Genomic DNA, 24,855 nt, shown 5'->3' on the forward strand with positions numbered 1-24,855 from the left:
AGTAAACTATTCAGTTATTAAAGGATAAGGAAAATCAGACAGAATTTTCTGACAGCATGCAGAATATTGACTTCAAGGACAGTCAAACAGTTATTCTTTTTTTAATTTTCCAAAGTTGGGTGGGTGGAGAAGGGGATGGAAACATCATGATGCAGAATAATTGCATATCATTTATGTACATCTCACTTCAGACACTGTGTGCATCTTTTTTTCACATTGTAACTCTGTATACTTTGAAAATGATTTCAATACCAAAAGTTTTTGCATGGTACAGATTCGTGGGTCTGTTCATTATATACTGAATGAGTCAGAAGCTGAATAGTCGTCACTTAGAATTATTCAAAATGCATGTAATCAGCTTTGCAATATTGTACAGTCTTCATAGTAGAAAAAAAATCCAGTTGGTAGGGGACTACCCTATCTTAGTGTAAATTCTATATATGGCTTGTGCATTTTATTTAAATTTGTTTCAATTTTATGTTGAATGGCTAGTTGGTGTATTAAACTTTTCTGCAAAGTATACTTTGTACTCAATCACGAAATCATCTTGAAAACTAATATTTTGCAAAGCATATGCTGAAATTAACTGATAATGTCATTAATATCATTTTTCATGAACATGTATCATTTTCATTAAACAATTTGCCATTCACTAATTAACTGGTAGTTTAAAACAAAAATAATAAAAACCAATAAAACAAAACATCAGTGTACAATGACTAGAGTAATACCAGTTCATGGGGATAACAAAATGTCCCTTTCAGTGTAAGGTAAAAACAACAACAAAAAATATGGGTGTTGCTGTTCTGAGTTTTGTTGTGTGTTATGTCATTTATATTTAGGTGTAGCACCTAGCCCAGCCATGCATTCATCAACTCTTGTCATCCTCGCTAATAAACCAAAGATTAACGAAGCTAACAGCGGCTTTACGCCCGTAACATCCGGCAACACACTCATCTTGCAGCATGTGCCCCCAAGCAGCAGCACCCCTCCACGGGACGCCCCCACTCCGGGTGAGATGCAGGCCAGGCCCCCCTCCCGATCCACACCCCCTCTTAGTGCTAGTACAGGTATTCATCTAGTATATCTTATGATTAAGAATTTTTCTCTCGCCTCTTCTCTTTGTTACATTGTCAGCCAGAAAACATTTCAAACATCAACCAAGCAGTGTTCATCTTCATTTTATATATTTCATGTTTCACGCCATTTCTCATTTCTTGATAGATATAGTATAAGCTTGAAGGTCTTGTTTTGCAGGCATTTTTCAAGGAATTTGTGTATCAACAAAAATTAAAGTAGAAATGTTTTAATATTTCTTTAGGAATTAATTCACTCCTTTCCAAATTTAATCTAAAAATTGTCAACTAGATAGAGATTTGATGAAACATTTCTTGATAGATATAGTATAAGCTTGAAGGTCTTGTTTTGCAGGTATTTTTCAAGGAATTCGTGTATCAACAAAAATTTAAGTAGAAGTGTTTTAATACATCTTTAGGAATTCACTCCTTTCCAAATTTAATTGAAAAATAAAATGCAGGTCTTGTCAATCAGACAGAAATTTGATAAAACATTTATTCCAAGGGATATGTACGTTGCATTTGTTTCCAAAAGATTTTCGTAAAAATGCAAGCTTCAAATATTGAATATAATTTAGACCATATTATTGAATACTGGTGTGATGTAATAAAGAATTAGACATAGAAAGGCTGTATAATCTGGGGTCTGAGGAAAACCCCACACACTGAAGACCTGTGAAGTTAGATTGTAGATGATTGTATTTTGTGTTATGGTGGTGACGTGTTTGGTTTGTGATGTGTAGTGCATGGTTCAGGGTGTATGTCTTTGCATGAGTCAGTGTTGTGGGACTAGTGTTACTAATCCTGCCATCTTTTCAGGGCTTCAGCAGCCTCTTGTATTGTCCGCGGGGGCAGCTCCGGGCCCCAGTCACCACGCTATGAAGTATCAGGAACATCCTGGAGGAGACACTTTTTCAGATTTCGTTTCTTTGGTCTGTCAAGAGGCCCAGAACTCTCACAGTCAGGTAATGTGATATAATGATATTTGTTTTTGTTAATTAATTTACAGGCATAGAAAATACATATGTCCATGTATTCTTTTTACAGACTGCTTTTTACAATACGATTCATCTGCACTCCTGCTTTTTATCAATTGCATCATATTTCATTTTTAAAATAGTTTTTATTCAACTGTATTTCATGATTGATTTTAAAGAGACAGATTTGATTTTAATTTTCTAACTGAAATTCCTTTCACATAGTATTAGATTTTATATTTGGGCACAGTGAGCTTATGTTAAATTGTGACATTTTTAGGTCACCAAAGTCACTCAGGTGACCTAGTGCTATTGGTCTGCATCTGTTGCCGTCCGTCATGCATTGTCTGTTAACAATTGAATATTATAACTTCTTCGGATATAAATTGTAAATCCCTGCACCCTTGGGGGAAGGACAAAACTATAAAAAAAAACAATTTTCAAAAATCTTCTCTATAATCGCACATCTGTAAGAAAAACTAAATGCATTGTCATGTAGAGCAGGAAGGCCTCCACCAAAATTGTAGATTTCATGATTCCCGGGGTAGAGGTTCTGACTCCAGAGTGAGGCCAAACTTGGCACACAGTGTTTATGTGTAAAAATTTAAATACTGTCTTCTTTAATGTGATTGATATTGGATTGGAACTAAATGGATATTTAGAAGGAGCAGTAACCCTTTGTCAAAATTGTAAATTTCATGATCTTAGGGGTAGGGGTTTTAATCAGGATTGGTCCAACATGGTCACGGTGATTAAATGTCTTTATCATTTTATAAGACTTCTTTAATTTTACTCATACTGTATAAAAAAAAACTAAATGCATATTTAGGAAGTAAAGAAAGGGATGTACCAAAGTTGTGAATTTCACATCCCCAGGGTTCTGACTTTAGATTGGGTCCAAAATAGTCATATCATTACATTAATGTAAAGACTTTCAGCAGTGTGGGCACTTTTGGGGGCATTTGTGTTTTTAAGAACACACCTTGTTTTATACTGCTGCTGAATATTAGAATTTAGCTTTCATATGCAGAACAGGAAAAATGTTTTAGATTTTGCAGCCATTGGGGCTAGTGATACTTTTAACTAATACTCAGGTGACCAATAAGGCGTGTGGGTCTGTTTGATATCTGTCAGCAACTTTTTAATATAATATTAACGTTCCTTTTTTAGTTACATGAAAGTTTACAATTTTAGTCAAGTTCTACCACACCACCAATGAAGAGTCCCACAAAACTGCCGCATTTCTTCTCACCTGGTATGTTGCCCCCACCACCGCCACCTCCACCCACAGTGGCACGACCTGTGGCCATTTTACGGACGTCTGATGGACAAACCGTCATTAGCAGTGGAAGCGCTGTCATGACATCCAACTCATGTGAGTCCGTCATGTGGTTTCGAGGCTACATAAGTTTGGATGTTGTCATTATATAGTACACTGATGATGGGATAAGGGAGTAACGGTTAATTTTTTATGGATAATTAGCGTGCATTTGAAGTTTTTAAATCCTCCAGTAATGAAGAGGTCAAGGTCATGTTTGATACAAAGAATTTTAACTTTGATTTTTAGAGAAAATTTTAAAAGCGATTTTATCAGCATTGTTTTATGTACAACCATTTTTCATTGACAGCTTCAAACACCAGTTTGGGGGTGAGTAGCTCCCCAGGCACTCCTCCTGTCAACAGGACCATTATGAGCAGTCCTTTTTCGGTTCTAACAAGGCCAGAGCATGCCTTTCCTCACATACACCCACAAGCACATCAGGTGAGTTTAACCTCCTTAAATGAAGATCTGGGATTGGTTGCTTAGAGTAGAGTGATGAATTTAAGGAAAATTCCTGAAGAATTTGACAAGTACATATATACTACTGTATGTGTGTATATTTTAGCATGTTTAAAATTTGGTGTTGAAGCTCTATTTGGCATCATCATGATGCCTTCTAAGATTTATGATAGTGGATAAAGAGAGATTTTGTATTGTAGCACAATAATTAATTTAATAACACTTTTGCTTCACCAATATGAATCCCGCTAAAATTAGAAGGACATATCTTGCACATCTAAAAGAGCATTCTAATATGTTCTTGTATATAGAAAACTGATTAAATGATAATGCTTTGTAATGAAAGGAAAGTTTGCAGAGGATTTTTAGAAAATGTTATATTTTTTGTTTCTTACAGTATCCTTTATGGGACACATTGAATGTAAAGGAAGAAAAAAATTTATCCTATGTAAGAAAAATCTGAAAAAATTATTTGAAAATGTTTATACTGTGGGTAATGTACCTGGTTGAAATTAAGTAGATTAAAAAGGTCAAGGAATTTCATTAAAAAATTTGCACAGAAGACTTGGGGTTACTCATTAAAAAAGAAACAAAATAAGCAAAAAGGAACCTTTAGCAAAACAAGCAGGTGCCTTACCCATTATATCTTGTACCAAATTTCGTAAGTTGGAATATCAGTGTGTAAAGCTCCAAAAAGAACTATGAACAGCTTATTGGACATACATAAAAATGATTTTTGATATATCTATTAACAAACCAGACCAACATCATTCAACAGAAAACACTAGAGTTGCAGTGTTAATAAATGAAGATAACGTAGTAACAGACACAGAAGAAAAAACAAACATTATTAGCCGTCAATTTCAATCCGTTTTTACAAATGAAACATCCAGACAAAGGTAGAAGCCCTCACCAAGACTTGCTCCATATGACCATCAGATACTCAAGCATAATCAAGTACTCCCAAACATATATCCATTCAAAGAAAGTGGACGAAATAACATAAGAGTACTGAAAGAACTAACAGATCCAACAGCACCTTTACTCACATTAATATTCACAAAATCATTAAAAACTGGTGAAACACCAAAAGATTGGAAACAGGCAAACGTGGCACCTGTATTCGAGAAAGGAGAAAAATTTAAAGCAGTAAATTAAGACCCATATCCTTAGATTGCATTTGTTGAAGGTTAATGGAACATATTATTACGTTAAACAATCTGACTTAGAAGAAAACAGCTTGACTTACAACATGGAATCTGAAGAGCTAGATCATGTGAAACTCAAATTTTATCAACTTCATCCATGACAATCACAAAACAAACAGCATACAAACAGACTTATTAATTATGAATAATTATCGCATGTCCCTCACCAACATCAACTTTATAAGTTAAGATTGGTATGGCATAAGACATGATACACTAAAATGGATTCAGGTATTTCTCTCAGACAGATGTAATCAATGGCATCTTTTCTTAGTACAAGTTAGTTCTGGTATACCCCAAGGCACAGCAGTAGGGCCAATACTATTATTACTTCACATGAATCACTTCCCAGAATACCTTAAAGAACACATCTCATGTTTTCAAAGTATACAACATTACATGCATTTCGTCTTCTTTATGCTTATAGTAATTAATTCTGATAGTTCGTTCGCCGAAATTTTGCGTTAATTAACCACAATACAGACTTAAATCTAAGCCCAGATTTCAAAAAGTCTAGTTAATTAGGTAGGTAGTCATGTGGTACAGTGACGTCACATACGCCCTTCGGATTGTGAAAGTACTGTGAGATATTATTAAAAACTCAACTTTTAGGGGCTTAATTATTTACCATGGGCAACATTTAAATCGATGTTGACAAATTTTCCGAGTTTTATATGTTTTCGCCACACATATAACGATGTAAATACCCAAATATAGCGAGTAAAGCGTGTATGAAATCGGCAATATTGTGAGTAAATAATGTTTATATGGGTCACTGTCTACAAACTGTTTGGTGATGTTATTCCTTTATACATCTGTAATTGGCGCTATTTTTCTAAAATAAACAGTGCAATCATTATTTATTTTTGGATTAGACAAATTATGATACGTTAAATTGTTGACAACTAGGCCCTATGCCAAGCTATTGTCACGATAGCATTTCGGAAAGAAAGAAAAAGATGACACACACACAGATCAATAAAAATAATCAAATTTAAAGTGGTAATCACATTATTTTATTTTGATAAAGCAATCTTATTACTATTTTTGAATTGTGATCTGTACGTCTTTAGGAATTACAAAGTGGGAGCACGGCGTTATACTGACGCACTCAAGATGCTACGAGTTCAATAAGGAAATAATTTTATAATTCAATTTAAAGATAGGAAATACAATACAGTGTATTCTATTATTAAAAGTTCAATTATTTTGTATCTTTAATTTTTTTTGTAAATCTACCAGTTGGTAGAAGTTACATTGTATCGTCGATATATAATATTATATTTATTCACCAATCAAAGGCCCTCAGGGGGCATATACAAATTAACAATTAAACATTATATCTACATGATACAATTTACACATGTGTACCATATACATGTTAAGGGTTTCTACATTCTATATGTTGTTACAAGGTGAAGGTCAGTTGATCCGAGTGTGTATTGAATATGAAGAACAAACCAGAATGTATGCTATAGGCCTACCAGTGCTTATAGCTTCGATATATCCATTTTCTCGCAGTTTATCAGGGTCTCTGTCCAAGCGGTTTTTGAAAAGGTGACTGGGTGTGTTTTTAAGGTAAAGTTCTTGCTCCAACAAAAAAATTATCCACGTCTTTTTTCTCGTACCTTCCTTTAAAAAATTGAAAAATACTCGGTCTAAATCCTTTCTACCGACAACTAGTACACCCGAGCATGGCACAATACATCTTTATGCATTATTATTTACAAGCCATTAATGTGATAATTGGTTTTTTGTCGATTAAATCTAATCTGTTTATGAAATGGCTAATAGATGTTTTCAAACCCCGAGGGCGCATATGACGTCACACATAATGGCGTGTAAACTAGCGAAAGAAAATATGCATATCGCAAGATTTGAATTTCATTGCTTTCAAACTCGAAAACAATGCAAAATATTTCATTTAAAACACATTTAAAGTAGTTTTAGGCATAAAAAGAATTAATTTTGCTGAAAAAATGAAAAAGTTTAGAAACATGTGTTGTGCCCTTTAAGCACAGTTAGTTTTGAAAGACATTTTACAGGAAAACTGTCAGAAATTACGACCAGACCTAGTGGTCAGCAAGTGGAAGGGGGGGGCAGGCAGGTTTTTAGCTTTCCACCCGGATAAATGTACAAAACTCATGATTACACATAAAAAACCACACGTACACAAATGAATACACATTACAACCACAAACTTGAATCTGTATCTTCAGCAATATAGCAATATACTTAGGGGTCACTCTGCATTCAAATTTTATATTATGGAACTTACACTATGATAAAGCTACAGCAAATTCAAATGAATCAGGGGTTGTTTTTTTTAAAGCAGAATTTAAAAGTTTTTGATAATGACATAAAGTCATGAACATGCCATACACTTATACAACTCAAAGTAGGATACAGTTGTAGCATCTGTGATCTTCACACACCACAAGACAAAAAACACTAGAATACAGTTGTAGCATCTGTGATCTTCACACACCACAAGACAAAAAACACTAGAATACAGTTGTAGCATCTGTGATCTTCACACACCACAAGACAAAAAACACTAGAATACAGTTGTAGCATCTGTGATCTTCACACACCACAAGACAAAAAACACTAGAATACAGTTGTAGCATCTGTGATCTTCACACACCACAAGACAAAAAACACTAGAATACAGTTGTAGCATCTGTGATCTTCACACTTAACAAGACCAAAAAACCCCACTAGAACCTGTACAAGGTCAAGCTGCTCACTATGTGTATAACAGTTACCACAACACAAGCAGTGTCACCAACATGATGAATACACTACCATGTCCAACTCGAGCTGAGCACTGGTGAAAATCTCAGTTATTTTCTGCAAAATTGTGCATCATCTTGTTGCTATACCAAAAAATAACATTCTTATACAGACAGTAGAACTAAATAGAACCATCCACTAACATTCAGACTTGTACGAGCATCCAAAGACTTACAAATGGTCCTTTTCCCCACAAGCAATTGCGAAATGGAATTCTCCCATAAGTAGTCTGATCAACACTAGTTGACATTTACAGAGAATCGCTCACATCTGCTGTCTTAGTGCATCCAGTTTAGAAATTATCTAAAAAAAAAAAATCATTTTCTAAATACTGATCACTTATTTTTGAAAATTGTGTAAATGTTATCTAAGTCATGCATGCTCCTGCAAGTAATATTAATTGAGTTGAAGTTTTGTTGAATAATGTCTATTCTTAATTGTTGAAAAAATGAAAAGAGACATAGGTGGGAGGGAGGGGAGGGGGGCTGAAAAGTATCTGTACTGATCAGAGTTATGAATTCCAAGAAATGATCTATAAAGGTGTAGATACTTGAAAGAGGAAGGAATTGTGATTTGATATAAAATTTGTTAACTGCAACAGGAAATTTTTCATTTATGGATGTTTATCTGAAATCCTTAAGCCATAAACATGCAGACAGGAAATACACTGTACATATTTTAGAAAGACTCTTTTATTTGATTATAGTTGTTTTCTTTCACTTTCATTTGTACACATTAATAAAATTTAATTTTTGTGTACTTTACAATTTTACACACACACAGCCCCCCCCCCCCCCCTTTTTTTTTAGGAAGAAGACTGGCATATTGCCTTGCAGATGTTAGTTTGTCTTTCAATTAGTAGACTACATGTTTCTTGAAAAATAAGCAAAAAACCCTTTAACTGCTTTTCATCGAACTTCATTTGTAGGTTGTTGATAAATTGTATATGCCCCTTTTTATGCACTGAACATAAGCATCAATGCTCTGGCATTGGTTGAGTTTCAATCAGATCACAGGCATTTCCTATCCATCTGCCGTCTAGTGCTGACTATGTTACTAACTTAAATTATTCTCAGAAAAGTCGTAGATGACCTTTTAGAATATGGTTTTTGACTGATAAATAAAGATCTACGTACTTGTTTGTCTTCACACTATCATTGGCAGGTCAGTGATAACTAACAGGTGCCCGGTTTATGTACTGAACCTCAGTGACAGTATGCTCATCAGCATCAGTTCATTTTCATTGCTTCAAAGGTGCTTCTGGTCTATACTGACTGCTTACTGAAGTAAATTTTCTCAGAAAAGTGATAGGTGACCTTAAAAATATGGGGTTTTCACATATATCAGCAAGGGCAAATTTTCAGAAATTTTTCATAAGTGTGAATGATCTTGTTCCTTTTTATCAACTTTGTGATGGACTGCACATTTAGAAGTGCGATCGAAATTGACTTACTGTTATTAGTCCTCTACCGGTTTGTAAAAGATGGGGACTATAGATTTCTTCTCTGTCTGTCCATCCCTCTTTCTGTCTGTCCATCCCCTTCTCTGTCTGTCCATCCCCTTCTCTGTCTGTCCATCCCCCTTTCTGTCTGTCCATCCCCTTCTCTGTCTGTCCATCCCCTTCTCTGTCTGTCCATCCCCCTTTCTGTCTGTCCATCCCTCTTTCTGTCTGTCCATCCCTCTTTCTGTCTGTCCATCCCTTTGGTTTTCTAGTCTTTTTTCCGTTATGCTTGGAAGGATGCAGTGTAATTTCAGAGTGGCAAACTACAGATCAAGTTCAAATTTTTTAACGTTTTATGGACAGATTACTACAGTCAAACCTAGTTATCTTGAACTTATGGGACCGAGAAAACATTTTGAGGATTCGAGATATCAAGAGTAAAATACTTAAAGAATAAGTGGATGGGACTTCTGAATCACTTCGAAATACCCATGGTATTCAAGATATCGGTGTTTGAGATGCTGAAGTTCCACTGTATATCTATTTAAATCAACAAGTTCCACAAAAACGATGGTAGTGACGAAATGGACACATATACACACTTGTGAATTGGCAGTTATGGCCACATTTTACATGTACATGTACAAAAATTGCAGGTCAAGGAAAATATCCAGAGTACCGACCTTAAGTATTCGGGCAAACCGGTGGCCTAGTATGAGCACATTCCAAACTGACACCATCTGTTACTGAAAGGGACCGCCCGAACTGTTTACCCTGTTCCATAGAGATCCCCCTCCCCCTGGTGAGACATACCAGGACCCACTGGTACTCTGGAACAGGGTCTCCTCTCCATGATAATAGAGGTGGAGAGGACACCAGGACATCTTTTATTAATATTGTTTCATATGAGCCACTATACATGTGTAACATTATGCCCTCTGTCTTTGTGTGACAGATGGGATTGGAACAATGGGCAAGATTGGATGTAGACACTTTACTGAGTTAATTCGCCTCTAGACCTGCCTTTTAAGTAACAATGCTACATGTATAAAAAGATAAGGGATTACATATGTAGCACACGGATGACCCATATTTGTTGTGCCTTATTTGCTTGGTTAGAGTCCAAGTTTAAAGCCTGGTAATGACATCTGTGGTTTCAGTGAAAAAGGTCTCAATTCTGACAGCAAATTTTAAAATATAAACTGGCAGCAAATTACTTACAACAAGTAGTGATTGATTTTTGTCTTCTTTTTTTTATCAATATAAAATTTGGGGAGGATGGGGTGGGGAAAGGTGCTTCTACTGTTGGTTTGTAAGTGAAAATGGAAGAGGAAATCGATAGCTGATGATAAGTGGTACCACAAATTCTTAGATTATGCGATGTACTAGTGATATCATGTTAGTACAGTAAATACACTAGAAACTTCACTCAATTAAGCTGGATTATTTGACATTGAATTCAAATAATCTCCATTGTTACCAAAATGATTAAAACAGCTTTTCAGTACATGAAATCACTACTGAACAAATTAAAAGTCATACCATACATCTTGCAATCTTTTTGTTGTACATGTAATTTTGACATTAGAATTTCTTTTGTTTATATAGCAATAATGGCTGAAAAATTATTGGAAGTAATAATTCATTGCAGAGAAATTTTACATACCCGGTAATTTTCATAAAATTTGATTGGCGGTCACTATTTTAATCTCAGATTTATCTTCATTTTTAACGCATTCCAACATTTTAATCACCGTTCAAAATTAACAGTTTTTATGTCCTAGTTGACAGCTAATGCCCCTTTAAGATATTGCTCGGAATAGGATTTAGTCACATGATAAATCATGTATTAAAGTCTGTCCATAGGTCTGTATATGAATATGTCTGCATACACACCCTAATACCATGTACATTAAAACAAATATCTATATATGCAATGCAATTTATTAGATTTTAATTTGAAAATAACTCTGTTTACAAATGTTTTCCAAATATTTCTTGTAGTAAATTTTTGATATCCAAGGAATTCATTTTGCCAGATGTTCTTGCCTATTTTCTGGTGTGAATATTTTAATTTCAAAATTACAGGTATTTATGGATACAGAATGATTTGAAGACTTTTTTGCAGGTTTTTACTTATCCCAGTCTGAGCCCAGTCAATGCAATCAGTGGGGTCATTAGCCCCACCACTCTCAGCCTGATTGCATCTCCTGTAGCAACACCCCGGTCAACTCCAAGATCCACTCCTATCCCACGCTGGACCACGCCTTTTATTCCCCTAGATGAGGGCATGGGGATGGATTACAACATGCTGGCAAGTTTCATGCATGGCGTCAACAGTGATGAACCTTTACTGAATGAAGGTGAGGTGTCAAACAAATTAAATTTCTTTCACTCAGAAAGGCTATATTTTTGCTTTGATAATGATCACTACAAAATGTTAGGGGGAAAAAGAAGAGCAGATATTGTTTCCCATGAAGTTTAATTGTGGTATAACTTTGCATAGATATAAACGAGACAAGTGGATGTAAATAAGGAATTGACATTGTGGTTCTTTGCTGTAGCTTTGAAGAATTTCAGTAATGACAGTTGACCATTACAAACCTCTCTTACTGACATGTAAAATTACTTCTTTACAGATCGCTTTTTTGCACACAGCAATGAAGGAATGGAAGGTTCAAGCAACTCCAACAATGGTCATCATACGGGTACATCAAGCGGGAGTGGAGGGGGGTCGTCCCACAGTTCTCACCCCCCAGGGACACCTCAGGCCCCCAGCAGCTCCAAACCTCACACCTCCTCTCAACAGCAAACTTGATGTAGACAGAAAACCACAGAATGATCAGAAGTGACCTTTGAACTTGCAAACAACATGTTGCAGGCTGTGATATTTTTAAGGAGTTGGGTTTTTGTTAATAGATCTGATTTTTGTTTGTTTGTATTTTTTTTTTCCAAGCTAGTCATGTAAATCAGACATCTGGTGAAATGTCGTTTTAATGTTGAAAATTGGAAAGAAAAAAGAAAGTACTGAAAAGGGGGAAATATTATTTATGTCATGTCTAAGAACAAAGATAAATAATGCTTCCCTTGTTTGTCGTACATCCCAATGTGAACAACTCCTCTTGCCGAATGTGCCAATTTTGGACTCTTCATTGTCCACGTTTTTTCTGATCATTTTGTGGCCCGGTTAAGTGCTCTGAATTTGGCTGTGATAGCATTATTATGTATTTGTGTCATGTGTCCACAAGTCTGTTTGTCTAAGACATTGCAAGTTAATCTTCCATTCTTTTTCTATTAGCTCACCTTTGAAAAGGTAGGAAAAAATCTAGACTGACTTTTTTCCCCAAACATTCCAAGAATGTATTTGTTTCTACCTGAGTGTTACAGCCATGGCTCTCAAACAATCAGAGGTGATCTTAATGTATCATTTCTTGGATCAGGTTTTCATAATATCTCTGTGTTTTTAAAAAATATGCATGAAATTTGGAAAAAAAAAATTAACAGGGTGTGCAAAATATTATAATCAGGTGTGTGTACAATTATTTTTTAATAACATTATGTCTGTACTCAGCATTGAGATTGTTAAAAGCTTTAGTTTGTATTCCCTTAATGTGCTATTAAGTATTAATTGTGTATTAATTGTATTGGGTGATATTATATGTACAAGAGCCAAATACTTTGATAAAAAAAAATAATACTAAGTTTGTCTAGTACATGTTTACTTGTACATAGAGTTTCTGACAAATTCGATGAATCTATGCAAATAATGCATTGATATGAAAGTAGACATACATGTAGTATGTGCAAATTATATGTGTCTTTGTAGCCCCAATTTGTCACTACTTAAAAATCATTCTTGTATTTAGTAATGCAGTATATTACATGTTTGTGCACATAAACTAGTCACACACGTACTGTGTAAATTGCTTGAAAATTGCAAGGTTGCATCTATTGAATTAATCCTAGAAAATGAAATATGCAAGTTTTTAATCCATTTGTCATAGAAAATTCCATGCTTGTCAAGGGATTTCCCATATTTTTCAGTATTTAGTTTCTTGCCTCCTTGATAATTGTAGTGGTCTCCCTTGTCATGGAAAGTGAAGGAAGGATTTAAACTGGAAATGTATTGACACAAATCCTATAATCATGTTTATTGTTTTAGAATTGTATTTTATGATATATATGAGCAAGATTTTCTTGTGATTTGGAAAGTTGTTTGTTTCATGTTAAACATAACATATTCAACATATCATTTGGTGGACGAGCACTTTCAATTATATCTATAATTGTTTATCATTTTAAAGTGCACACAGTCTTCAAGGGACTGTCAAGATTGTAAATAATAAGTATTCAAAAATGACTTATCTTTTAAAGTTTAAGTAGTCCTCATACAACGGTACAATGTCATACAAAGATACAATCGAATGAAGTCCTGGGTAGGTCACGATATTTATGAAAAATAAAATTATGTACTTTGAACTCTTTGTAGGATGTTAATTAACCTTCAATAATCAAATGTACAGTTTGTAAGTGGTACTCTAATGAGCTTGTATACAACAAGTTTGTGTTAATGTTGTGAATGATACCACAACTACCTCGTAAATTACTATGTGATAACAGAGAGTTTTCCATCCAGATTTATGCAAATGTTGGCCATCTTGCTTTTATCATTTATAAATTTTTCCATTAAAATTTGCCCGGAAGAAATTTTATGAAGTTGATAGAAAAAAGAATTGTTTTCACTAGTAAATCTATTTTAAAGGAATTTGCATGTTGTAATTTTTTTTTTCTTTTTGGTTAAGGCACACATATACTGATAGGCAGTTCAGCCCCTCAAAAGTTTCGGTAAATTTGACCAAAATGGGCAAAATACCTTGTACTCGGACATGTGATTTATTTTGGACTATAAACAAATGAGCCAACATTTTGTGAGGGCAGACTTCCAGAGTATGACTTGGCATTGTCTGACTGTCACCCCCCAGTTGTCATTGTCCTTGTAATGTTTGTGTAATCTTTGTACAAATCTGTCTTTATTTCCCCAAATACCACCAATCTATGCAGCTATGTGTTGTTTATAATTACTTCTTTTTTTATCATTGCAAAGCCATCTGTCATAATTTATTTATTGGCTATTGTGCATAGTAGAATAGGTCCCTTAGATTTCGAACCTTAAAGCAAAAAGCAAAAAAAGACAATTTAAGCGTGGTTGAGTGTTGAATTACTACAATCTACAAATGGATAATCTTTACAGCCTTTTGAAATAAAAAGATTACTGTGTGTTGTTACAAAAGTGGTTTGTAAATCAATTAATCCCAGAGAACTTTCTCATATTTATTAGAAATAAATCTGAAATTTAAAAAAAAAGTAATGTATTGTGTAAGTATGGTAGCTTTGTTAAATACTCAAAATATTTTGTACATAGAAATCAATATAAATGGCCATATTTTGTTTGTATTCCTTGTGTAACCTTATTTATGATTTATTTTTACAGTGTAGTCACATCCATTTGAATGAAATCCATTTTATGTTCATAATAGAATTGAATGTGTTTGTTTTAACTTATTTCAATATACTTACTTTTTGGTGTCTTTTTTCCTGTAGTTGGTTGAACTTGGTTCAGATAAGCTTTACAATACAAGACATTTTCATTTAGTTAGTTATTCTTTAGTGTCGAGGCTCTTTTTTTTTTCTGTGAAAAAAAAATTGAGCAGCTACTAGGGATTCTGGTAATTTGAACTCTCCCTATTAAGAAATGCAACTGAGAAAATTAAATGGACTGGAATCAAGGACATGAATCCATTCTAGGTAACGTGATTGACCAAACTGAAGAAAAAAAATTGCATGTGTAATTTTTATTGTAGATACATGTACCTTGTTTTGGTTTCTATAGAGGCACTGTACATAATTTTGTAAAAGAGTTATATTATTTATTTATTATATGAAAGTGAGAAAGTTATAACCATGGTTTTACCACGGGTGTGCCTAATTTACAAAAGACGAGTTATAGTTATTATATCATAGTTGATGGGAATGCGTGTCAAAGAAATAACAATGATCTGTGATGCAGTTATAATATTTCAGAGAAGTAGTAGTTATTATCTATACAATTTTGACATTTTTTTTTCGTTGTGTAAAATGGTGCGGAAAAGTGTCACATTTTTATCATGTCAACAAAAAGTACACATATGTATTTAATTGGTTGTTATTAATTCTAGATTTCACTGTATGTTATCATATCTAATATACAAACACCCCATAGCCAGACAAATCCAGTGTAGAGAGCATAGCCTTGAATTGAACTTGTAGACACATACTAGAGAAACAGTGCATATTAATAGTAACACGAATATTAACACTGTTGAACTCGAACAAGTTTAACAAGTATTATTATCGACTTTATTAACGAATGTTTTGTTTTTTATGTTTTTTAAAGTTGGTAGTTTACTTTGTTATGGCTGTTTTATTTATTTTCTTCTGTTGAAATTGTATTATAAGACTTGCTGAAAAGGGCAAGGGATGGACATATCTGGCTATGGTGAAAACCAGTGTGGGGTCAGCTTTTCGTTTGAAGATGGATGAACTTGTTTCACCATCTTAATCACAAGTTTGAATAAAAATCTGATGTCAGATCTGTTTTTGTTTTGTATATATATTATATTATGAATTGTATTCTGAAATTTGTGGTAGTATGACAAGTTTTGGCTGGTGCTAGGTGGCACTGATGGAAGAACACCCGACTATAGACTCGGGAGTCCAGGTTTGAATTGTGGTCTCTCATTATCTTCTGTGGTAGATCTTGTAAATACTTGTAGTGCTACCATGTCAGTTTCCATTCTGAGCGTACTTGCTATAGATATGTAGGAAGTGATAAAACATGAAATTAAAGCTGTTAAAATTAATTTTGAAAAAAATTTGGTCTCGTAGATCACATATAGTCCCACATACCAAACTGTACCCATGTGGTGCTTGAGATGAGAATTTCAATAAAAAATTTAAACCCCAGTTGGACTTCTAACCTAGTGGTCATAATTTGAATCTACATCTTGCACATTAATTTCACAGAATGTACCTTTGTGGTCCTTGGAAGACTTGGTAAAACTCCCTGGTTCTGTATCTAGAAACTTCAATCTACCCTAAATGTATACCGTGGAAGGCTTGGTAAAACTCCCTGGTTCTGTATGTAGACATCTACCCTAAATGTATACCGTGGAAGACTTGGTAAAACTCCCTGGTTCTGTATCTAGACAATCTACACTCAATGTATACCGTGGAAGACTTGGTAAAACTCCCTGGTTCTGTATCTAGACAATCTACACTCAATGTATACCATGGAAGACTTGGTAAAACTCCCTGGTTCTGTATGTAGACAATCTACCCTAAATGTATACCATGGAAGACTTGGTAAAACTCCCTGGTTCTGTATGTAGACAATCTACCCTAAATGTATACCGTGGAAGACTTGGTAAAACTCCCTGGTTCTGTATCTAGACAATCTACCCTAAATGTATACCGTGGAAGACTTAAATTGGTAAAACTCCCTGGTTCTGTATGTAGACAATCTACACTAAATGTATGCTGTGGAAGACTGGTAAAACTCTCTGGTTCTGTTTCTAGAAACTTCAATCTACCCGAAATGTATACCGTGGAAGGCTTGGTAAAACTCCCTGGTTCTGTATGTAGACAATCTACCCTAAATGTATACCGTGGAAGACTTGGTAAAACTCCCTGGTTCTGTATGTAGACAATCTACACTAAATGTATGCCGTGGGAGACTTGGTAAAACTCTCTGGTTCTGTTTCTAGAAACTTCAAACTACCCTAAATGTATACCGTGGAAGGCTTGGTAAAACTCCTGGTTCTGTATGTAGACAATCTACCCTAAATGTATACCGTGGAAGACTTGGTAAAACTCCCTGGTTCTGTATGTAGACAATCTACCCTAAATGTATACCGTGGAAGACTTGGTAAAACTCCCTGGTTCTGTATGTAGACAATCTACCCTAAATGTATACCATGGAAGACTTGGTAAAACTCCCTGGTTCTGTATGTAGACAATCTACCCTAAATGTATACCGTGGAAGACTTGGTAAAACTCCCTGGTTCTGTATCTAGACAATCTACACTCAATGTATACCATGGAAGACTTGGTAAAACTCCCTGGTTCTGTATGTAGACAATCTACCCTAAATGTATACCGTGGAAGGCTTGGTAAAACTCCCTGGTTCTGTATGTAGACAATCTACACTCAATGTATACCATGGAAGACTTGGTAAAACTCCCTGGTTCTGTATCTAGACAATCTACCCTAAATGTATACCGTGGAAGACTTAAATTGGTAAAACTCCCTGGTTCTGTATGTAGACAATCTACACTAAATGTATGCTGTGGAAGACTGGTAAAACTCTCTGGTTCTGTTTCTAGAAACTTCAATCTACCCGAAATGTATACCGTGGAAGGCTTGGTAAAACTCCCTGGTTCTGTATGTAGACAATCTACCCTAAATGTATACCGTGGAAGACTTGGTAAAACTCCCTGGTTCTGTATGTAGACAATCTACACTAAATGTATGACGTGGGAGACTTGGTAAAACTCTCTGGTTCTGTTTCTAGAAACTTCAAACTACCCTAAATGTATACCGTGGAAGGCTTGGTAAAACTCCTGGTTCTGTATGTAGACAATCTACCCTAAATGTATACCGTGGAAGACTTGGTAAAACTCCCTGGTTCTGTATGTAGACAATCTACCCTAAATGTATACCGTGGAAGGCTTGGTAAAACTCCCTGGTTCTGTATGTAGACAATCTACCCTAAATGTATACCGTGGAAGACTTGGTAAAACTCCCTGGTTCTGTATCTAGACAATCTACACTAAATGAGGATACCTGTAATTATGAAATTTGCAAATTGCCCCTTTGTGATTCAAGGGAAGGAGAATTTTTCTTAACTGAAAAATGTAAAATTAACCCAGGCCATGACTGAAATGAACAAACTTCTACCTAACCTGAGAATTTTCGTATATCAGTTTGACAAAGTGGATTTTAAAAAGATTTTTAAATAATTTCTTCAAATGTATCTGTTGCTTTAAGCCCCCGAAAATCGAAAGGGGTCTTCCTCTGCCTTATCCAAGTTTTATGAAAATCGAAAGGGGTCTCCCTCTGCCTTATCCAAGTTTTATGAAAATCTTCCTTAGGAAACTTGAATTACAATTTGTGGCACTTCACCCCCAGCTGATGACATGATCTCTACACAAGTGAAAAATTCTCCAGTGGGACGTATACTACAATGCACAAACGAAACATAGTACATGATTTTGACATTTATTTATTTGATCTTCTAACATAGATACAAAAATTCTAAACATCTGATATATGTACAGTTCTTGTGTCATGACTTGTATACACAAAGAAATTGGGGGAAAACCCACCATCACCGAGATTTCCAGTCCAAGAAAATTAATTTGAGCAGTGTAATTTGAGCCTGTGTTTAAACAAAAATGATATGTATTTATTTGTTTGAGCCAATTTACATGTATACAAAAGACTGATCATCATTTATGTGTCAAACTGGCTGAATGTACTATTGTTACACAGGGCGAGCTGGGGGCCTTTCTCAGTACTGCAGTCATCAATCTAGTAATTAAAATTAGATGTTTGATGCAAGTATACAAGTGGATTTAACATTTAATTTTAATTAGACTGTGCAGTGGTCATAATCAAATGTATTATTAAATTTGATGTGTTTGTGAAACATTAGATTCCCCATCCCACGGTATGAGGCTGTCTAGAGCTTCAAAGATTTCAGTTAATTCTTGTGCATAACATATATAAAGTATCATGGCACCAATAGACTACAATGCTCACCCGAGTCATCGTGTTCATATGGTGAGATAAGTTTGGAACACTGGTCCAGCAAGAAGTTTGAATTTTATTTTACCAAAATTTTATAGCTTTGTTTTTCATGAGATGATATTTGATAATTTCTAAGTGAAACATTACTGCCCTCATATAGCAGCCCCAACATTGGCATGCTTGAGTGGGACGAAGGACACTCTGCAATAGAGGAAGATGTATGCACATCTTTAGTCAAATTGTAGCATTGTTCTTTTCAAAAAGAAGATTTTGAATGATCTTTCCCTAAATGCTTAAAATTTCAGTATTGGGTGCCATGATTTGAACAAATTTGAATCTACACTACTTAAAAATACATGTATATCACTGTGACAAATTACAGCATTGAAGATTTTTAGGGGAAATATTTCCATTTATATTCCCATTAAGTACCCTGGACCGCCACTGTGGGTTCACCCTAGGAATTATAATTAATATATAATATGAACAGACTTGAATCTATACACTACTTGCATATATATTTGACTGCCACTAAATTTACTATTATGGTTCTTGAGAATATTTTAGAAGATTATCCTAGGAATTATGGCATAAACAACTTGATTATACACTACATGGGGATAAGCCCCGATCATAGGCCTAAATTTTGCAGCCCTTCACCGGCAGTGGTGACGTCTCCATATGAGTGAAATATTCTCGAGAGGAACGTAAAACAATATTCAATCAATCAATCTACCAAAGGTTGCTGTGTGCCAAATTTGGTTAAAATTGATTCTTGAGGAGAAGTCAAAAAATTTAATGCAAGAAATTAACAGTGATGATTACAGACAAACTGGGCACACAATGGACAAAAATTAATCAAAAAAGCTCCTTTGAGCCTACGACTCGGGTGAGCTAAAAACTTCAACTACAGTGGACGTTGTTATCTACCTTAATCGTTATAAATCAGGGGCAAGAAATATGCTGCTCTCATTAATATTGTATAAGAGATCGTTGTGACTAGAATATGGACAATATGTTGTGTTATACACATAGAACTTCATATATTTTTGTGTTATCAGTGAAATATTCTATATATTACATGTACACGTTTTTCAAAATTATTAAAGCTCAAAATTTTCAGATCTACAAATGCATATTTTGCACGTAGCATATCAAATTAAAAAAAATTCTGGAACAGAGCGGATTGAGAGAATATTGACTAAAAATACTTACCAGGTATATGTAAATTATTGAAAATAATTTAAATTTCTACCCCATTCCCAGAAATATGAAACGAGTAATGATAGAACGAAGTACACAAAAAATTCCAAGGACATGAAACGACAAGGAATGTGTGATATGGTTACCGAGGTAGTTAATAAAAACCGATCAATATTTTCAATAGAAAATATAGCACATGGAATGCATAACTAAAGAAAAGCATGGCAACAGATGGTTGACTTTTTGTCGTGGAAACAGTTTTGAGTATTAAAATCTGACATGTAAAATTTCAGGAATGTAGAAAGCCAGACACAATGTATCTTTTCTATTTACATTTCACTTTGTAATATATATATAAATAGAATTTTTTTTTTTTTTTTAAAAAGCAATTTTAGTTGCTTTTATAAAGCAATTATTAACAATACTGTTTTTATTTCAAAGTTCAACAAAATCATTTTTAATTCATCTTGTAAATTTTCATCCATCGATCAAAATACAGTGCATAAATATTCATACTTTGCCAAATGGTCAGGAAAAAAAATGACCCTCAAAACTTGATTTCTTCAGTAGCAGAGATCCCATAATTGACAATTACATGTATATACACTATGTAGATCACATTACTGCTTGTTACCTAAAGCTCTATTGTTTGACTAGAAGTAACATCCTGATTATAAAAATTCCAAAAGAGATTGCAGCTCTTTTGGACTTGTGACAAATGACATCAACAATATCGAGGCAGTGGACAGTCATAGAAAAATAGGTCATGTACAAGTAATATAAATGAAACTGAAAATTCTTACAATTTAAAAAAAAAAACCCACATCAACTGACTCTGCAATGATTTTTATGACAATGAAATGATGACTAGACTATTTGGTGCTGTAAGAATGGAGAAATCCCCATTGCGATATGAAAAGTAACAGACTTGCATGTAATTCTTCACTACCACAGTAAAATTATTTGTGTCTAAAATAAAACAATTTACATCAGTTTAATAAACAGAAATATGACATTACAGCAAGATAATATCAACATCTAATAACAGCGCTAGTACTGTCAACGGTACAAAATCATGCCTGTTACAAAATAGAACCATGCCTTGCGAATTATGAAAAAAACAACCCTGGAAAACGTACCAGTGTCCAATGGTCATAACTCTGCATGAACTTCATTAGTCTACACGTATTGGTAAATATCCAGCATGGTATCCACATGTTTGGTACAAAAATGTGCTATATTATGTTTAAGGGCCATTACTCTGCTGAAATTCAGTTGACAAATATGAAAATTGAAATGTAGTTAGTTTATTGATTCACATTACAGGTATGATGTATGTTTACCCTGGACATGGTCAAAACAAACGCAGGAAACTTGAAAAATTCTCGTAGATTATGTCCAGGGGTTGAGACTCACCCTAATATCAGTCAACAAAAATATAATGATATTTCTTGATCCACAATATACACCACCATGCAAAAAAAAAAAAAAAAATTAAAATTTGTAGATATGTCATTTTCTGTGTTAAACTGTGAGAAACACAGCACAGACACCCAGGCAAGGCAAACCATTGTAAATCTAGGTTTATCATAGGCATGTAACAACTAAAGCTTAATCTTTTAATTCATTGTACTACACAAAAGAAATCATGCAATCATCATTAGACCTCATTTCACAAACAATAACAATTCATTTTACATTTGCACTATATCGTTTCATGATACTTATTCTAACAATATTTCAAATCATGAAACATAAGTGCTGCTATCATATAATGAAAAACATGAGGAGCCACATTGAACTGAATCAATAGGCAAATAGTCTGAGCTAGCCATTATATTACCACTGGAAGCTGAAACACTTCCCGAATCCATGTGAAGCGAAGTCTGAGAGTTCGAAGAATCGCCAGAATCCACAGACGTATTGTCCACCTCGTCCGCGCTTAACCTCTTATCCAATGAGCAGCTTTCAACAGATATTAGAATGTTACATACTTCAAGAGCAGGCAGCTTCGTCATGCCACTGGAGGCAAGGTTGTTTTGATCATAAACAGGGTTAGAGTGGATACTGCTTGATTTGAAAGGTACCTTGGAGTTATTGTTAGAGCCTGTCTCCTCCATTTGACTGATACAGTGGTTATGATTTGTTACATTAATGGAGGAATGTGTTAGTAAATTTCTCGAAGTTGAACAACATTTCACATGCTTTTCCCCATCAGGTCTTCCTGTAAAGAAGAAAGTTAACCAATTCATGCATATGTAATTACGTAAATAAAATCCAGCAAGTTGTTATATGTACATTTGTACAACAACTTAGTCAATCTCAAAAAGGACAAGACATTAAAGCTAGATGTTAAATTAGAAGTGTTTTAAAAGATGGTTGATTCAGAATTCAGACCTATGATTAGGATAGATATTTATGAGAAAGATTTTTTAGAATTCGGAGATCAGGCCTGTAATTAGTGTAAATATTTATGAAAAAGATACTTCATTTTTAAAAAGAGAATTGTTATGTTGTAGAGATATTTTCGTCTGATCTTGTTTCCTCTTAACACTACCAGTACCAAAGAGTTCTCAGCACAGACTGACTAACCTGATTTCACACAATCGTTTATATAATCAGGCAGTGTGGCCATATTGTCCAAGGAACTGTGGGTAGCAGCTTTAACATAGGGTTTAATTTCATCCTCCTGGATCTCACTGGCAACACTACTGGTTTCATCAGATGAAGAATCTGATTCCAAAGCCTGACAAATAGCTCTGTAGTTAATGGGAGAAGATCCCCAGTCCACACTGCCTGCCAAACTGCTGGTTCTTAAGCAGTCACCTTCTGCTTCAACATTTGAGCAGCTTTCAGGTCGGGGTTGAATAAAAGGAGCCGGTTTCTGCACCCTGCTAACAGACTCTGGAAGTGGATGGTGCTTAATGTCATGATCCAGGAAGTCCTCCACCGGCAGACTGCCTCTACCACTGTCCATGCTGTACTGGAAATGGAAGGGGATGCCATTCTGCAAAAACATTTCATGGATATACGTGAGTAAAATTGGGGACATTTGACATTGATGAAGATTTCACATAAATTCCTGAGCTTGACAGTTGTCTAGGAATGAGGACGGAGAATTTTCCCCATGTTGATTGGTACCCTGAGAAGGACTAGATAGTCAAAATATATGGATATTACCTGTCTTATAAGAGGTGAGGTTGGTTGGGGGATCCGAATGGGTTCTTGAGTTTCGGTTTCGGCATAATTCTCTTTATAAGCAGACATTACACCACTCCCTGAAGTGTTAGTCTGAAATAAAAAAAATCAAACAATTTAGGTAATGTTATTTAAAGTTTGTATATGGTACCTTGTACTTGGCTGCATATCAGCAAATTCTGCTGCGATGCAAAAATTATACAAATACTACATTGCATGGACATGCTATAGGCCTATATGTATCAGTATATACACTTATAGAAACCGATATGACTGATGTTGCAAAAAGATTCTTAAACAAGTTTAATAAAAACTTGATTTATGGATATCAAACTTGTTTCATACTACAAATTAATACCAATCATCACAATGATTCAAAAGAAAGTACTTCATAAATGTAAAAATTAACACCAGTCATACATTCCTTTTCAATTTTATTGGCTATCTGGTTAGCTCAGGGGGTTAAGCAATAAGGCTGTCAATCTACTGATCACTAGTTCAAATACTACAGGAGTTTTCAATCCTTGGCAGTTTGATTTTAAAATAATTTTTAATTTTTCAGTTAAATAAGAAAACGTTCAAGTTTAAAATCTAAAAAATATCATCATACAAGCATCTTATGATTTTTAACAATTTCAATAGGTGCATTATACTTCCTTAAATCTACATATACATGTATTTTTATGGATTGTAGTTGACCACAATAATTCCCTGACTTACTGTCTGAACAGTGGGTAGGTGGATAGGATCTAGTTTTACAGCGCTCTTCACAGCATGATAACAATGTCTAAATAGAAGGAAAAAGAACAAATTGTACCATAGTCTTTTGAAAGTAAATTCATTTTGCATTCCCACTTCAATAATCATTTATCACTTCAACTGCACGACTGCTGATATTTATTTATACATGTAATTATTTACATTCATGTCATTCGTTCATCCATGTTATCACAGCAGTTATATGTAAGCATGCTTATCTAAATATCATATCCTTTGTTTTTTAGTTAAGTTAGATGATTGATTTATAACAAGAAATGTTCACATCAACCATCCTGATCAGAGAAAGACAAAAAATACACCAACGCCAGTGAATTATATACCGTGACAGCTGTAAAAAATACACCAACGCCAGTGAATTATATACCGTGACAGCTGTAGCTACTGACTGATCAGAGAGAGACAAAAAATACACCAACGCCAGTGAATTATATACCGTGACAGCTGTAGCTACTGACTGATCAGAGAGAGACAAAAAATACACCAACGCCAGTGAATTATATACCGTGACAGCTGTAGCTACTGACTGATCAGAGAGAGACAAAAAATACAC

At 34.6% G+C, this 24,855-nt stretch overlaps 2 protein-coding genes and 1 long non-coding RNA gene across 20 annotated transcripts in view; 1 reads left to right on the forward strand and 2 right to left on the reverse strand.

The window, feature by feature from the left end:
* The window catches only part of LOC125668716 (uncharacterized), a 39,462-nt gene extending 28,023 nt beyond the window's left edge, over positions 1 to 11,439 (reverse strand). Inside the window, exons 1-2 of the long non-coding RNA XR_008802363.1 lie at positions 9,291 to 11,439; positions 8,974 to 9,118 (exon numbers count right to left, since the gene is read on the reverse strand). This is a non-coding gene — a long non-coding RNA (uncharacterized LOC125668716). The remainder of the gene's footprint in view (positions 1 to 8,973; positions 9,119 to 9,290) is intronic.
* The window catches only part of LOC125668715 (nuclear factor 1 X-type-like), a 63,791-nt gene extending 47,886 nt beyond the window's left edge, over positions 1 to 15,905 (forward strand). For 2 of the 8 annotated variants that reach the window (XM_048903065.2, XM_048903068.2), the window contains exons 7-13: positions 843 to 1,070; positions 1,896 to 2,041; positions 3,248 to 3,428; positions 3,682 to 3,815; positions 4,231 to 4,281; positions 11,407 to 11,641; positions 11,918 to 15,905. In XM_048903065.2, coding sequence (XP_048759022.1) covers positions 843 to 1,070; positions 1,896 to 2,041; positions 3,248 to 3,428; positions 3,682 to 3,815; positions 4,231 to 4,281; positions 11,407 to 11,641; positions 11,918 to 12,096 — 1,154 coding nt within the window. In that variant the 3' untranslated portion in view covers positions 12,097 to 15,905. The remainder of the gene's footprint in view (positions 1 to 842; positions 1,071 to 1,895; positions 2,042 to 3,247; positions 3,429 to 3,681; positions 3,816 to 4,230; positions 4,282 to 11,406; positions 11,642 to 11,917) is intronic. The other 6 variants (XM_048903066.2, XM_048903069.2, XM_048903070.2 and 3 more) reach the window with 3 other exon arrangements.
* Positions 15,906 to 18,581: 2,676 nt separating this feature from the next.
* LOC125668292 (leukemia inhibitory factor receptor-like) overlaps positions 18,582 to 24,855 on the reverse strand; it is a 40,991-nt gene continuing 34,717 nt past the window's right edge. For 10 of the 11 annotated variants that reach the window (XM_048902221.2, XM_056162520.1, XM_056162521.1 and 7 more), the window contains 4 exons: positions 24,246 to 24,312; positions 23,508 to 23,618; positions 22,920 to 23,334; positions 18,582 to 22,551 (listed from right to left, as the gene is read on the reverse strand). In XM_048902221.2, the coding sequence (XP_048758178.2) occupies positions 22,073 to 22,551; positions 22,920 to 23,334; positions 23,508 to 23,618; positions 24,246 to 24,312 (1,072 nt within the window). In that variant the 3' untranslated portion in view covers positions 18,582 to 22,072. Of the gene's footprint in view, positions 23,335 to 23,507; positions 23,619 to 24,245; positions 24,313 to 24,855 lie in introns of all 11 variants that reach the window. The other variant, XM_056162523.1, reaches the window with a different exon arrangement.

The sequence above is a fragment of the Ostrea edulis genome, chromosome 4, assembly GCF_947568905.1.
Source record: "Ostrea edulis chromosome 4, xbOstEdul1.1, whole genome shotgun sequence".
Taxonomy (NCBI): Eukaryota; Metazoa; Mollusca; class Bivalvia; order Ostreida; family Ostreidae; genus Ostrea; species Ostrea edulis.